Raw genomic sequence first — 13409 nt, 5'->3', positions numbered from 1 at the left:
GTGTCTGTGTCTCATAAACATTGTTGTAATGACTACATAATATATTGTTGAGTAGATGTACCATAATTTAATCATTTCTCTATTGCTGAGCAATTAAGTTGTTTCTGATATTTTGCAATTATAATGTTTCAATGAGTGAATAACTTCATGCATATTGCTTTTTGATATTTTAAATTTAGTTCCCTAGGATGAATTCCCAGGAAGATTACTTGGGCAAAGGGGATAAACATGACTTTTGAATACATATTGCCAAATTGCTTTCCCAAAGGGGTCAACCGATTTCTATTTCCATGTTCATTATTTTATAAACTTCAGTTCATTCCCTTACTCAATGAACATTTTTAAGTGCTTATCATGTGGCAGGCTCAGTGAGAAGACAGTGACCCTAGGGGATAAGCTCATAGATAAATAGGGCCCCTGCTGTGCTAAGTGCTGATAAAGGCATAGAGAACCTGGGGAGCTCAGAGGAGGGAGTCCCAGCTCAGCTGGTAGAGAAGTTTGTTTTCATAGTCATGATTGTGTTCTTTGGCAGAAAGGAAATTGCATTTCTCCCCTCCACCCCACCCAGCTTTATTGTGGTATAATTGAAAAATAAAAATTGTATGTATTTAAGGTGTACAACATGATATTTTGAAATACATAAATGTCAACTTAAAAATGTTACAGAATCAAAAGATGTTCTCAATAAAAAAAAAAAGAAGGAAAAGGCTGAATGTCATTTGCAAGCTTGGAGATTTCAGTGTATGTTGACTCTTTGGGATTATTTACAGAAATATTAGCAAGAACAGCCAGCCCCATCTTTTTTCTTGAGGACCTCATTGTAAGCATGCTTTCTTCCAGAGAGGGATCCATTTGCCTTTTTTTTCCTTCCTCATGCACTGTCTACACAAATTATTCTTCATAGCTTTATGGTAACAGTGTATTTTTTATTCCATGAGAGAAGTAATACTTGCTCATTATGGAAAATTTAGAAAACACAGGGAAGTATTAAGAACATTACCTATGTTCTTATCATCGTAGTACATCTTCTGTTATTATCTTGATGTATTGCCTTCCAAAAAGATCTTAAAAAGAGTTTAATGTAGAACGATATTAAAAGTCTTTGGAAATTAAGAACTGGTTATTTAAAATATCAGAAATCAAACAGCAAATAAACCAAAAAGAAAATCCCAAAACAATGAAACAACAGCAATAGCAGAAAGGTTAAATTATGATCAGTCATAGAGTGAAACATCCAGTGCCCATTAAAAGCCATATTTTAAGAGAATTTTGTATGTCATGGAAAGTGCTCCTGGTATGATGTTAAATGAAAAAGCAGGATACAATATTATATATGCTGTATAATCTCAGTTTTGTAGAGAAAAATATTATTTATGTATGCATAAAGACAAATGATAGTAACAGAGAACCATTGTTAATTCAATTTACTAGGAATTATCATTGAGAGATAGGATTAAGAGTGATATATATTTACTTTTTTAAAAAATTTTTCTGCATTTTTTTATTTTCAAATTTTTCACAATAAAAATATATGGACTTTTGAAGATCAAGAAAAACCTTCTGCTTTAGAAAACAAGAAAAAAAAAAAGATTTTGTACCAGTGTGTTCTTTGGCTTTGTGACTCTGAAGCCACAGTTATAATTACTGTTAAACACAAGGCCCCGTGACTCTTTATGGGCTCTTTGGTGTTCCTCCTAATTAGAATGTTGGAATCTAGAAATGAAAGGAGTGGGAGAAGTGAGAGACTTCAGGCAGTGTAACTAGTTGTCCGAACACCACTGGTTCCATGAAATTATATCTAGTGATTTCCATCATGTTCCTCTGCTGATGTAGCACCAGGTAACTCATTGAGGCAGGGTTTTCTTTGAGAGAAACCTCATTGTTTTAACCAGTGGATCATACTTGGTCTCCTAACTCACTGCAGAAGGTGGCAACCAGTCCTGGATGGTTGGGGAAGGACTTCGCACTCTTCCTAGCTCTTTCTGGTCCTGGGTGCACACAGGTCAATGTGGAACTGCGTGTGAATTTCCATTGTCCTTTGAAATCTTCTTCTCAGCCCTACAGGGAGCAACTTTGTGTGCGGTTGAAGGAGCAGGGTGGTGTGTATTTAGCACAGCACGTTACCTTGGTCCTCTCCCTTCAACAACAGTCATTACATACCTGGCACTGTGCTAAGGCTGGGAATGCACAGGTGCCTACCTTCAGGGTGCTCTTAGTGCAGTGAGGAAGCCAGGGGTAGAAACAGATGATTTCAGGGCTCAAGGAAAATGCCATGGGAGGATACATGGGTTACTGTGGGAGCACAGGAGAAGGGCTTTCAGCTCAGGCTGAGGTTAAAGGAAATTATGCCTGATTGAGTCTTGAAGAATGAATAAAAGTGACCCAGAGGAAGCAGGATGAGAAGCAGCTTCCCTTACTTAAAGAAGGCACAGAGGAAAGGAATAGTACGTTACAGGGTGAGAATACAAACAAGTCAATGCTATTAAAGCTTAGAGAGTGACAGGAGAGACTGGAGAAGTTTGATCGATTGTGAAAGGAACTTTTCTTTGGATTTCCCAAAGTCCAGTGGCATTAAGCATCATGTTATTTTTTAAATTCACGGTATTGTTTTATTTTCCACTCAGTGTCAGCTGCTGTTGGAAGTGGCCTGGCCTCTATTTATCTTCCTGATCCTGCTATCTGTTCGGCTGAGCTACCCACCCTACGAACAACATGAATGTGAGTAACCATGGATGCCGCCTGAGGCCATAGGCAGGGGAAATCTAGACACTGAACGTGGGCTAAATTTGACTTTTCCAAAGACTGTCTCTTTAGGAAATGCCACGGATGATTTGGAACAGAAAATTCAGGTTTCTGGCTTTCTGAGAAGGTGTGAACTCAGGAGACTATTTTCAGTGCTAATGAATGGTGATAATAGTAATTATAACAATAGCCAACATCTGTTTCACACATGTTAAATGATGAAGATAAAATAACCTTACTGATAGTTCAGAAAGTGGTGATTAAAAAGCACCCTTAAGGCAATGGCTCAACACCCAGCCTTTTCCATATGCATCATGTTTTAATCACACAGTTGCGAATTATGGAATACATAATTTTAAGCAGCATTTGTGTAGAACTTCTCGGTTTGACTAATATTATTTTATTTGATTCTCATAGAAACATTGAATAGTAGACTTCATTATTATTATAATTTGCTTACTTTCTTGATATGTAAATTGGGGCTCACAGAGGTGCAGGGACTTGTCCAAGGTCACACATCTAGTGAGTGGCAGAGATGAAATAAAACTCAGGTCACTGACTCTCAATCACGTGTTTTGATGATGATCTTTACAGTGAGCATAGAAAGTACAGTAGTGGCTAAGAACACAAGCTCTAGATGTTGGGTTATCCAGGTTCAAATCCTGGCTTTGGCATTCACTAGTCATATTACCTTGGACGAGTGACTTTAGCTTCTTTTAAAAAAGGGAATAGTAATACCTACCTCAAATAATTATTGTCAGTATTAGCATCCTACTGTCACAGTCTTTCTCTTATGACTGGACTCAATGGATGGATTGACACTGAAGAAATGTCCAAATTGAAGGGCTCAATATTTATGAGGCGGTTTAGCTGGGACCCCAGATTCACTGCCCCAGTGAATTTTCCTGCCACTGCGCAGCTCCGCCCACACCCCCACCAGACCCATAGGCTTATGGGATACTGTTCTTCCAGGATAGCGATGGGGCTGGGCCACCCATTAAAATTGTGTTTCTTGGTCTGGTCCCTGCACATAGCAACAGTTATTTACATGCTAATTTGCTAATACACATCAGACATTTCAACTTAAACACACACACACACACACACACACACACAACCTCAAGAACACCCCCTCAAATGTGATTTTCTGATTTCACAAAAAAGAAAAGGAACATAAAGTGAAATCTATACTCAGTTTATATGCCTGTGAGGGAATTCTGTTTTCTTTTTTGGAACCCCAAAGAGATTTTGTTGATTGATGAACAAATGCATATTTGATTTTTATTTAAACATTACTCCAAGCCCCACTGGAGTACATGTTTTAGGGCAAGCTTAGCTTTTTCATCCACTAAACTATTTTCTTTCTGGAATGATCACAAGCAGACAAGATAGTGTAGAGGAAAAAGCTTAGACTCTGGCATCAGACAAATTGGGGTTTGTTTAAATCTTGCCTCTGCCCCTCACTGAGTTTGTGATCTTGAGCAAGTTGTTGGGTTTTGATCCAGATTTCTCTGACTCCATACCATGGATTTTCAGGTATGTTGTGAAATTCCTGTGTGTGTGGGAGGCAGATAAGACTTTTCCTGTATATCTGTGCACTTTTTGCAACCTGACCTTCTGTTCTCATTACCATCCAGGGACTTAGTTGGAAGGGCAGAGTTGAAAGCTATGGTAAAGCTTGCAGAGGTGTCTTGTCTCTGGGAACAAAGGACTGGTATAAAATTCTTCCCCATAAATCTTTTCCAGTTCAGATTAGAGTGATCAAGATTGTAATATTTTCCTGGGTCACAGGATTCTATTATATTGATTGTCATCTTCTGCACCCAGTGCTATTCCTCATCCTTTTTTTGTTTGCAAATAAGATGGGCACGGCATACGAGGAAGAGACTTTGCCTGAAATACCTTCACCATCACTGCTCTGTGCTTCCTTTGACCTACACCACTCTGTCCACAGTGCCAGTGTCTCCTGGCATTGAAAGGGGAGAATCTTTTGGTCCTTCAAGTATTTGGTTGGGTTACATAAATATCCCCTGAATGAGGAACAGCTGACTTAGGCAGGAGGCCTTGTTTGGTTTTCCTTGAACTATTAACAGGGAGATAAGGAGATTAACTGAGTAAATGTTCAATAAGCCAGAGTCCCTGCAGATCAGATCTTGTCACATCCTTGCTTTGGATGTTGCCCCTCTGGTTGGAGTATGGATAGAAGAAAAAGATAGAAGGGCCCTAATGCTGAAATGCAGAGTGCAGCAAGACATGGCTTTGGATTAACTTCTGGGGAAGACTCTGCTTGCACATTTGCATGAAAACAGAAAGATGAGTAAAACAAGGTTCCTGCTTTGGAGGAAGGTGGTAGCTGTGAGATGAAAGGAGTGTTCCGGCTGGACAACAGTGGAGTGAGAACTATTGTAGGCTCACCACTCTTGTGCCTGAAATATAGAGCCGTTCATTGAGCCTTTGTCCTGTGCCGGGCACTCTGCAAAAGAGCTTTACCTGTAAGAGCTCCTGCTGTACTCACCACAGCCCTGTGCAGTTGATTGTATTTTTATCACCATTTTGCAGATGAGAAAACTGAGGGTTAGGGGGGCAGTGACTTGGCCAGAGTTGCTGCTTAGCAAGTTGTAGGGACTGGACAAGAATCCCAATGGGCTCGACCCCAAAGGTGTTGGAGCTGCTTCCTCTTTACCACTGAGAGTTGTGGTTCTTCATGGCTGTTAACTCTTTTGGGGTCACAGGCAACCCTGAGAATACGAGGAAAGCTGGAGCTACGGCCTTTCTGTCCAAACATGAATAGGCCCTTGGGTTAAGAGCCCCTTGCCTGGGGCACATTTATCTTGATCCTCATAAACAGCACCCACGAATGACTGCCACAAACCAAACGGTGCCAAACTGAGTCCTAGGACCCAGCCCAAATGTACCCAATCATCATGTTTGGAAGAAGCTCATCATAAAGAAGGGAGAGGAGAGCAAGGAGATGGCATAGTGGATGGGGCCTCATTATGTGTGTTTTTCTTTTTTTTTTGAGACAGAGTCTAACTCTGTCACTTGGGCTAGAGTGTTATGGCATCAGCCTAGCTCACAGCAACCTCAAACTCCTGGACTCAAGCAATCCTCCTGCCTCAGCCTCCCAAGTAGCTGGGACTACAGATGCTCACCACCACACCTGGCTAATTTTTTGTTTCTATTTTTAGTTGCCCAACTAATTTTTTTTTATTTTTAGTAGAGGTGGGGTCTTGCTTTTGCTCAGGTTGGTCTTGAACTCCTGACCTCAAGTGATCCTCCCGCCTCAGCCTCCCAGAGTGCTAGGATTAAGATGTGAGCCACCGCACCTGGCCAGGGCCTCATTGTTGTGAAGAATGACAGAAAAATAACAAAACACATGAAGGTTCACGGATGACATCTGACACCAGATGTTTTTAGGTGCCCTTGAGGAGCTTTTGAGCTAGCAGAGGAGGTGAAACTAACAGATGTTTGGAAAACCAATGAGAGGAGAGGAGCTGGGGAGATTGAGAAGAACCGAATTAGAAAGGAGGCTGCAGGGGGCTTGGACTAGGATCCTGGAGATATGGGTTCCACTCCCTGTCCTACCTGCTGAGTCCCTGAGTGTGCTTCATCGGCTACTTTACTGTAGTTTCCTCCTTGGAGTGTGAAGGAATTGGTTTAGCGCATCCCCAAGGCCCCTCTGTGTCTCTGAGAGGTGAGGCTGGTGGCGGAGGATGAGCTGATGGTGACCAAACACTTGCTGCAAGCCAGGTTTCTGTACACGGTCTAGTTTGGACCCCTCTTGTCACTTCTCCAAGGTTGATGCCATGAACTCTGTTCTCTAGATGATGTCAAGTGCGTTAAGAATTGCTATCTGATGCCAAGTTTTCAACTCTGGGTTGAATTAGTCCAGAGGAGGCAGGAATCTGGGATGTGTGGAATGGGACAGACAGATTTGGGATGAAGCGTTGTATGGGTAGAAGAACTAATATTTCTCCCTGTTTTTTTTCTTATTCTTGATTTTAACAGGCCACTTTCCAAATAAAGCCATGCCCTCTGCAGGAACGCTTCCCTGGGTTCAGGGGATCATCTGCAATGCTAACAACCCCTGTTTCCGTTACCCAACTCCTGGTGAGGCCCCTGGGGTCGTTGGCAACTTTAACGAATCCATGTAAGTACCAGATCAGGTTTTCTTCCCCAAACTTGTCAGCCAATATTTTTCCTTCCTTTCTTCTCTGGAGGATTTCGAATGTCCGGATTTGAGTGAAGTTGCTTTTGTAAAAGTTGTGTGATAAAGTCTGCAGAATGAGGGAAGGGAGAATTGCTGCCAGTATTTAATACTGTGGGACCTTACTTTGGTGGGTTTTAGGGGTAACAATGATACGTAGCCAATAGTCGTGTGGTTGGGGGACGTTCCTCCAAACACTGGCTGGAAGCAGGGGAGAGAGACACAGCACATGAGCTCCATCTGTTAATCAATCAGTCTACTCATGCAGCAGACATTCACTGCGGGTCTGAATTGGCTGGTTCTAGGATCCAAGGGGCAGAGGCGGGTACAAAGATGCATGCTGGAAGAGTTCCTGCCCTCAAGGAGCACACAGCCAAGGTTGGGAGAATTCTGTCCTCTCTCCATCAGGTCACTTTTATTGCTGCCCCTACCAGTCTGCAGGTCTTTCTGTTCCGCGGGTGTGAGCTCCTTGAGCAGGGCAGGATGCTGCTTTCCTTGTGTTTGTATTCTTGGCTACTGGCTTCAATACCCCACATAAATATGGGCTTAATCAGTGTCTGCCAAATGAGACATTGAAGATTCTTCAAATGCACAGAACCATGGCGTGAGCTAGAATGGACTAAGGATAGTGGGATATGTCTCGACAATTCCGAGGGAGCTGCCGCTGGGGCAGGCTGGGCCACATTATAATTTTCATGCACCGTAGACTTTGTAGCATTCCCGGGCCTTTTCTTCCATACAAAAATATTAAAATTATGTTTTATGACTGTGTTGGTATAAAGATGAATATAATCCAGGCAAGATTCATTGTTATGTATCCATTTTTATTATATTAATTTTTAATCTTGATTTTGAAAGAAATTAGAACATTTTTGTGTGCCCCTAGGAGTATCCTAGGCCTCAGGCACTGAGCCTACTCTGCCCATGGGATAAGTCGGTCCTCAGGGCATGTATATGCGTGTGCGTGTATGTGTGTGTGTGTGTGTGTTTGTATGTGTGTGTTTGATGGACCAGGCCTTGAAGGGTAGTAAGATTTGGATGAGTAGACACATGGGGAAGGGCATTTGGAGCAGGGATGATGGGTGGATGACTAGGAGCATAAGTTATCTGTGACATGGTTGTGGGGAGCCATGGGCCAGGGCCTGCCCATGAGGGCTGGGAAGCCAGGCTGGGGCATGTGTACCTGGCAGTCATTTTCTTAAAGTGGGAGAGGCAGCTGGCCTAACTAGAGCTTTTCTTCTTTTTGTGCACCCTTTACAGTGTGTCTCGCCTGTTCTCAGATGCCCAGAGGCTTCTTTTATATAGCCAGAAAGACACCAGCATGAAGGACATACACAAAGTTCTGGGAACATTACGGCAGATTGAGAATTCCACCTCAAGTAAGCAAAAGCCTTCTGTGCGTTGGTTTGTAATTGGCAATTGACCTGCACCAGGGAGAGAGGGCAGCCCAGGTGGCCGGGGACTTGTTCCCTTTAGCTCTTCCCTGTGGGGTTTTCCTCCTCAGTGGCTGGTCTGTGGGGCCCCTCTGAAGGAGGTATTGCAGAAGAATCTAGGGGAAATGGTTGCCACAGCGATGTACTGGTCTCCTGTGGGGAGGGAGAGGAAAAATCCCCAGAGAGGAACAGCACAGGCTTGGCCTTAGGGACAGCGGGGGGTACAACTGCATTTTTTTGGGAGTTGGCCATATGGTTGCAGTGAATGGACACATTTATAGACAGGAGATACTTCTGTGCATATAAAAGCAATTAAAGTTGCAACTTGATATGGATCTGTGAAAGTTAAGCATTTATTTCTAAAAAAGAAAATACAATTCATCTTCCCCTAGTCATTTGATTTAGTCTGACGGGCATTTGAACTCTGATCTTTAAAAGTGAAATCTTTACCTGTGATGTGGTAAGTACCCAGGCAATTTATTGCATGCCATTGAGGAAGTGTCTGAGGAGAGGCAGTTTGCTGACTGAGGCATTGGCCGCCGAAGTCACTGAGCAACCTCCCAGGCAGTGGCCTGCCAAGGGGGCAGAGGCTGGTGCGAGCAGTCCACTGGTACACTCAATAATGGTGCGAATGGTCTGTAAAGAATTTAAAAAAGTAACGCAGCCGACTAAAAGTTGGTGTGCTTTTTTACTATCGCCATGCACCGGTGGTTCTAAACAATGTCAGTGATACATTACTCCTCCTTGTCATGAGCCAACTACAGCCACTGCTCCAGGGAAGTACTTTTTATTCAGTTTGGTGCTTGGGGAGGCATGAAGGGGGCTGGTTTTTGCTGAAAGACCACTCCATTTGGCAAAAGAAGGAATGGTACGAAATGCTAGAGTTCAAACCAGACTCAGGTCGGACCTTTTTCTTGGGCAGACAGAACTGTGCTTTCTTTCCTCGGGCAGGAAAAGAGGCAATGGGCAACGTGGGGTGTGATGACAAAGGGAAGTGAAGATGTGTTGGGGGTGGCACAGAGGAGGTGTCTCTGCACCGCAGAGAGAGGTGTGGCTGTGCCTGGAGCTCCCAGTTGGGCCACTCCTGGCTGCACGTCCAGGCCATCTGGTTGCCTGCACTCAGGTGTCTGTTCCAGTGCAGGATACAGAGAGGTCGCAACCACTGATCAAAGCCTCAATCCTTCCTCATCTACTGGAGGGCCCCTGCCTGGTTGACCAGGGACAGAGCCCAGGGTATTTCCTCTGTCACCAAGAGACAGTGTGGGGCAGCGGAAACAGTGCCAGCCTATATTACTTTGTAGTCCTATGACTTTGTGAATGATTAGCCAGCACCCTTTGAACCACCTCTTCTTATCTATAAAATGGAGATAATGGGAGAACCTATCTAGATTGTTATGAGGAATAAATGAGATAAAACATTTCATTGCTTAAAAGCAGCATTTGGCATGTAGGAGGCACTTAGTGAATGTGAACTGGGATTATTTTGGGGTGGTGACATCTCAGCAAAGCCATTTAACCTCTCTGAGCCTTCGTATCCTCAGCTATAAAATAATAGCTAACTTGCAATGTAAAAAACCCATTGCAGTGTCTGGCACATAGTAGATGCTCCGCAAATGGGGGCCGATATTCATCTATGACAGCGAAGCATTTCTGAGTGTCTGCCTTGTCCGTCTGCGTCTCACCCTGTGTGGCTATTGCAATAGACTGGCTCATGGCAGAGAGTTATCAAGCAGTTTCAGATCTTCCTGGAAGCTGCCTTAGAAACACCACTATTTTCTTTGACCAACCGGAGACATGAATTAAGGTGGAGGAGAAAAGTCAAACCTGTGTCCGAAAACCACGCACCTGTGTGCACAGCTCTGAGGAGAGAAGGTCCCTCTGATTTTGACTGTGTCACGTCAGTGCTTATTTCACATCTCTCTCTTCACCTAGGATATCCCCTTTTCTGTCCTGCAGCTATTTCTTAAATTCCTTCCCTTGTTTTGCAACACAAAGCCAGGCTTCAGTTCAGAGGGAAATGCACACAAGTGCTGCTTCTTCCTGCAGGAAATCTGTAACCTTTTGCTGATATTGATTAAGCACTCTGTCAATTTCAGAGAGAATCTGAGGCTGGAGTATATCATCCTAGATCCCTGCTCACAGACCTCAGTTTATCTGCACTGACACACTCACCTCCCCGGGTAGGGATCTACCTCTTATAAGGTAGCCAATTCTGGGTGTTGACAGCTCTAATTGCCAGAAAATATTTGCTACCTTGCTATACTTTCTAGAGAATGAGTCTAATTCTATTGCCTTTGAAATATTTGAATTCAGCTCTCGTGTTTTTTCACCTCTTTTCCCGAAGTCTGTGATTTTTCTAGGCTAAATGTCCTCCATTCCTCTTAGGGAATGTTTTTCCTCTCAATTTCTGCCTCTCCTCTGATTGGGTTTCAGTGTGGTCTATGTGCTTCTTGAAGTTTACCGGAAATTACAAAAGTATTCTAGCACAGAGGAGAAAGGGACTTTTGCCTCCCTTGCTCTGGGAGCGCTATATTTCTGTTAATGCAATCTCAGATTGCATTAGGCTCTTTGGCATTCACGTCACCCTCGTGACTCATATTCCATGTGCAGTGAACCAACATCACAGATTCTTTTAAATACACAGAATTACAAGTTACGTGTTCTCCATTTCTTAATCGTGCTGTTGACTTTTTGAACTAAAGGGAAAATGTCTCTTTTCTATTTTACATTTTTAGACTCCCTATACCATCTCATCCTACCCAAACCATTTTACATTCTGATTTTGCTGTGTATTATATCTGCTGGTTCTTTCCTGTCTTCTAGGAATTTGATAAATAACTCTTCTTTGTTCTCATCCAAGTCATCGATAACTGTGGGACCAAGGCTGGAGGCTCGGCTCTGTCCAGTCCAATGGAGATTAATGATCCCAGTGGACACCACCCCTCAGGCTCTTAGAGATCTCCCAGCCTGGGTGGTTAATCAGGGCTGGGCCACTGGGCTCCTGCTTCTGCGATCCAGTTGGAGGATTTATCTTGTTCTTTCTTTCAACTTGCATCTGCTGAGTCCCGTGGACAGATGTTTTGTGGATATGGGGCTTTCTACTTAAAGACTCTCTTCTAGTCTCATGGCTTGTGGGGCTAGAACGTTGTTTTATTTCCACTTACTGGAAGAGATCTTAGGGACCATTTAGTTCATTCATAGATAATCGGGTTGATTGATTTAATCGTTGCACCAATGTTTACTGAACACCTCATGTGTGCCAACCACGGTTCTAAGGTGCTGAGACACACAGGTGTACAAAACAAACATGGCCCCTGTCCATATGGAACTTCTGCTCTAGAGAAGAATCGATCCAGAAGGGGGAAGTGACTGTTTCAAGTTTATACAACTGTGGGAGGGATATTCTGAGAATACGACACAGCTCAATTCCTGCTCACGAGGTTCTCTTTCTGCGGTGCTCTCTTGTGCTGTTTTAATGATCTTCCAACTGGGGAGGCCTCTGGTTGTAGGAATTAAGTCATGTGCAAATCTTCTAATTATCCTTGAAGTCATCTCAGTGAGAAATCCAAGGAGGAAGCCTTAGAGAGCTGCCTCGCCCAGTTTTCTCATCCCTGGCATTTTTTGAACATTGTATTATTTTCTTCTTAAGCCAGAGTTTGAGCACACAGATTGAGTGGTGGCTACATTAATACTCAGGACTCACTGTGAGGAGCATTCGTTCTTCTTAAATCCCTATGATGACCGCAACTCAAAGGAAATGTAAAAATTGGATAAATTCTCGGAAACCCTGGAATGACATGTCTATGTTCTGTCTGTGTGAGATGCCGACTGGCAAGGGTGTCTCTCCGAGTGACGTTTGTGTGTTATCTGAGATGATTCCAGGCAGTACACGAATGATAACTTTAATTTTAACCCATATAAAATTGCAGTTTCATAGATATTTCTTAGGAGGATATTCAATAGGAAGAAAAGTAAAGTTAATTTAAAGGAAACATTTTATGTGAATATGGTAAAACTTGTGAGAGCAGTGTGTAAATGACTGAAGATTGGAAAACATGGTAGAAGAATAAGAGTTTTGGGCTTTGCAGTGACATTCATTTTGGGAACAAATTCAGGCTTTGTCCTTGAGGTAGTGTGAACCTTGGGCAAGGGTTGATTCTTTCTGGGCCTCAGCTTACCTGAAATATGGAGATTGGCTGCCCTGTGGGTCATTGAGCATTCAATCCGACGATGCCTGTGGATAACTAATAGGGAGCTCATGGCACATAGTTGGCGCACAACACATCTGACTTGCTTTGCTTCCCCTTCTGTTCCTGCTGGACTGCCCTTGGCCATTTTGTTCAACCTCTCTGGGCCTCAAGTTTCCATGCCTTGAAACTGGGACTTTGGAGAAACAACCTAAAAATGCTCTACCTTGGAAACTTAGTCCTTGGATGGGGGATCACCTGGGACTAACTGGTCTGTAGCCCTGTGAGGGCAGGACAGGGCCTTGTTCGTGGTTCTGTCCCAAGCAAGCGTCAGCATGGTAGCGGACACTGGTAAGCCATCAGTGAATCTTTGCGGAATGAAGGTGAGAGAAGATAACAGCGAGTACATGTAATTATAGAGTTGATTCCCTTGTGTGAGTCCAGGTCAACAGAGTTAAAAATTAATGATGATACAAAAGTACTTAAAACAGTCTTGGCTTTCTTCCACAAAGTTTGCCTTCCAGAATTTCACTGGAAAGGGCAGCCATGAACCCAGAGGCCTTAAGTGGATTTATGGGGAAGCTAAAAACATTTCACTTTCATAGCCCCTTTCGAGGCCCTCCGAGGGGGTCTTAGCAATGTGTTTACACAGTGATATATATTTGTAAAGTTTGCAAAAGTAGGATTTTTAAAAAATATTCTTTTTCAGCTGGGTGTGGTGCCTCATGTCTATAATCCTAGCACTTTGGGAGGCCAAGGTGGGAGGCTCACTTGAGGCCAGGAGTTCAAGACCAGCCTGTACAAGAGCGAGACCCCGTCTCTACAAAAAAGTAGAAAAAT

The 13409-nt window shown here is 43.3% G+C and overlaps 1 protein-coding gene across 1 annotated transcript in view; it reads left to right on the top strand.

Moving 5' to 3' along the window:
* The window catches only part of ABCA1 (ATP-binding cassette, sub-family A (ABC1), member 1), a 107602-nt gene that overhangs the window by 9656 nt on the left and 84537 nt on the right, over positions 1–13409 (top strand). Inside the window, exons 2-4 of the mRNA XM_012638543.1 lie at positions 2625–2718; positions 6751–6892; positions 8210–8328. Of these exons, the coding sequence (XP_012493997.1) occupies positions 2625–2718; positions 6751–6892; positions 8210–8328 (355 nt within the window). The remainder of the gene's footprint in view (positions 1–2624; positions 2719–6750; positions 6893–8209; positions 8329–13409) is intronic.

This window comes from Propithecus coquereli, unplaced genomic scaffold (genome assembly GCF_000956105.1).
Source record: "Propithecus coquereli isolate 6110/MARCELLA unplaced genomic scaffold, Pcoq_1.0 Scaffold130, whole genome shotgun sequence".
Lineage (NCBI taxonomy): Eukaryota > Metazoa > Chordata > Mammalia > Primates > Indriidae > Propithecus > Propithecus coquereli.
This window is presented reverse-complemented; position numbering and strand designations above follow the sequence as displayed.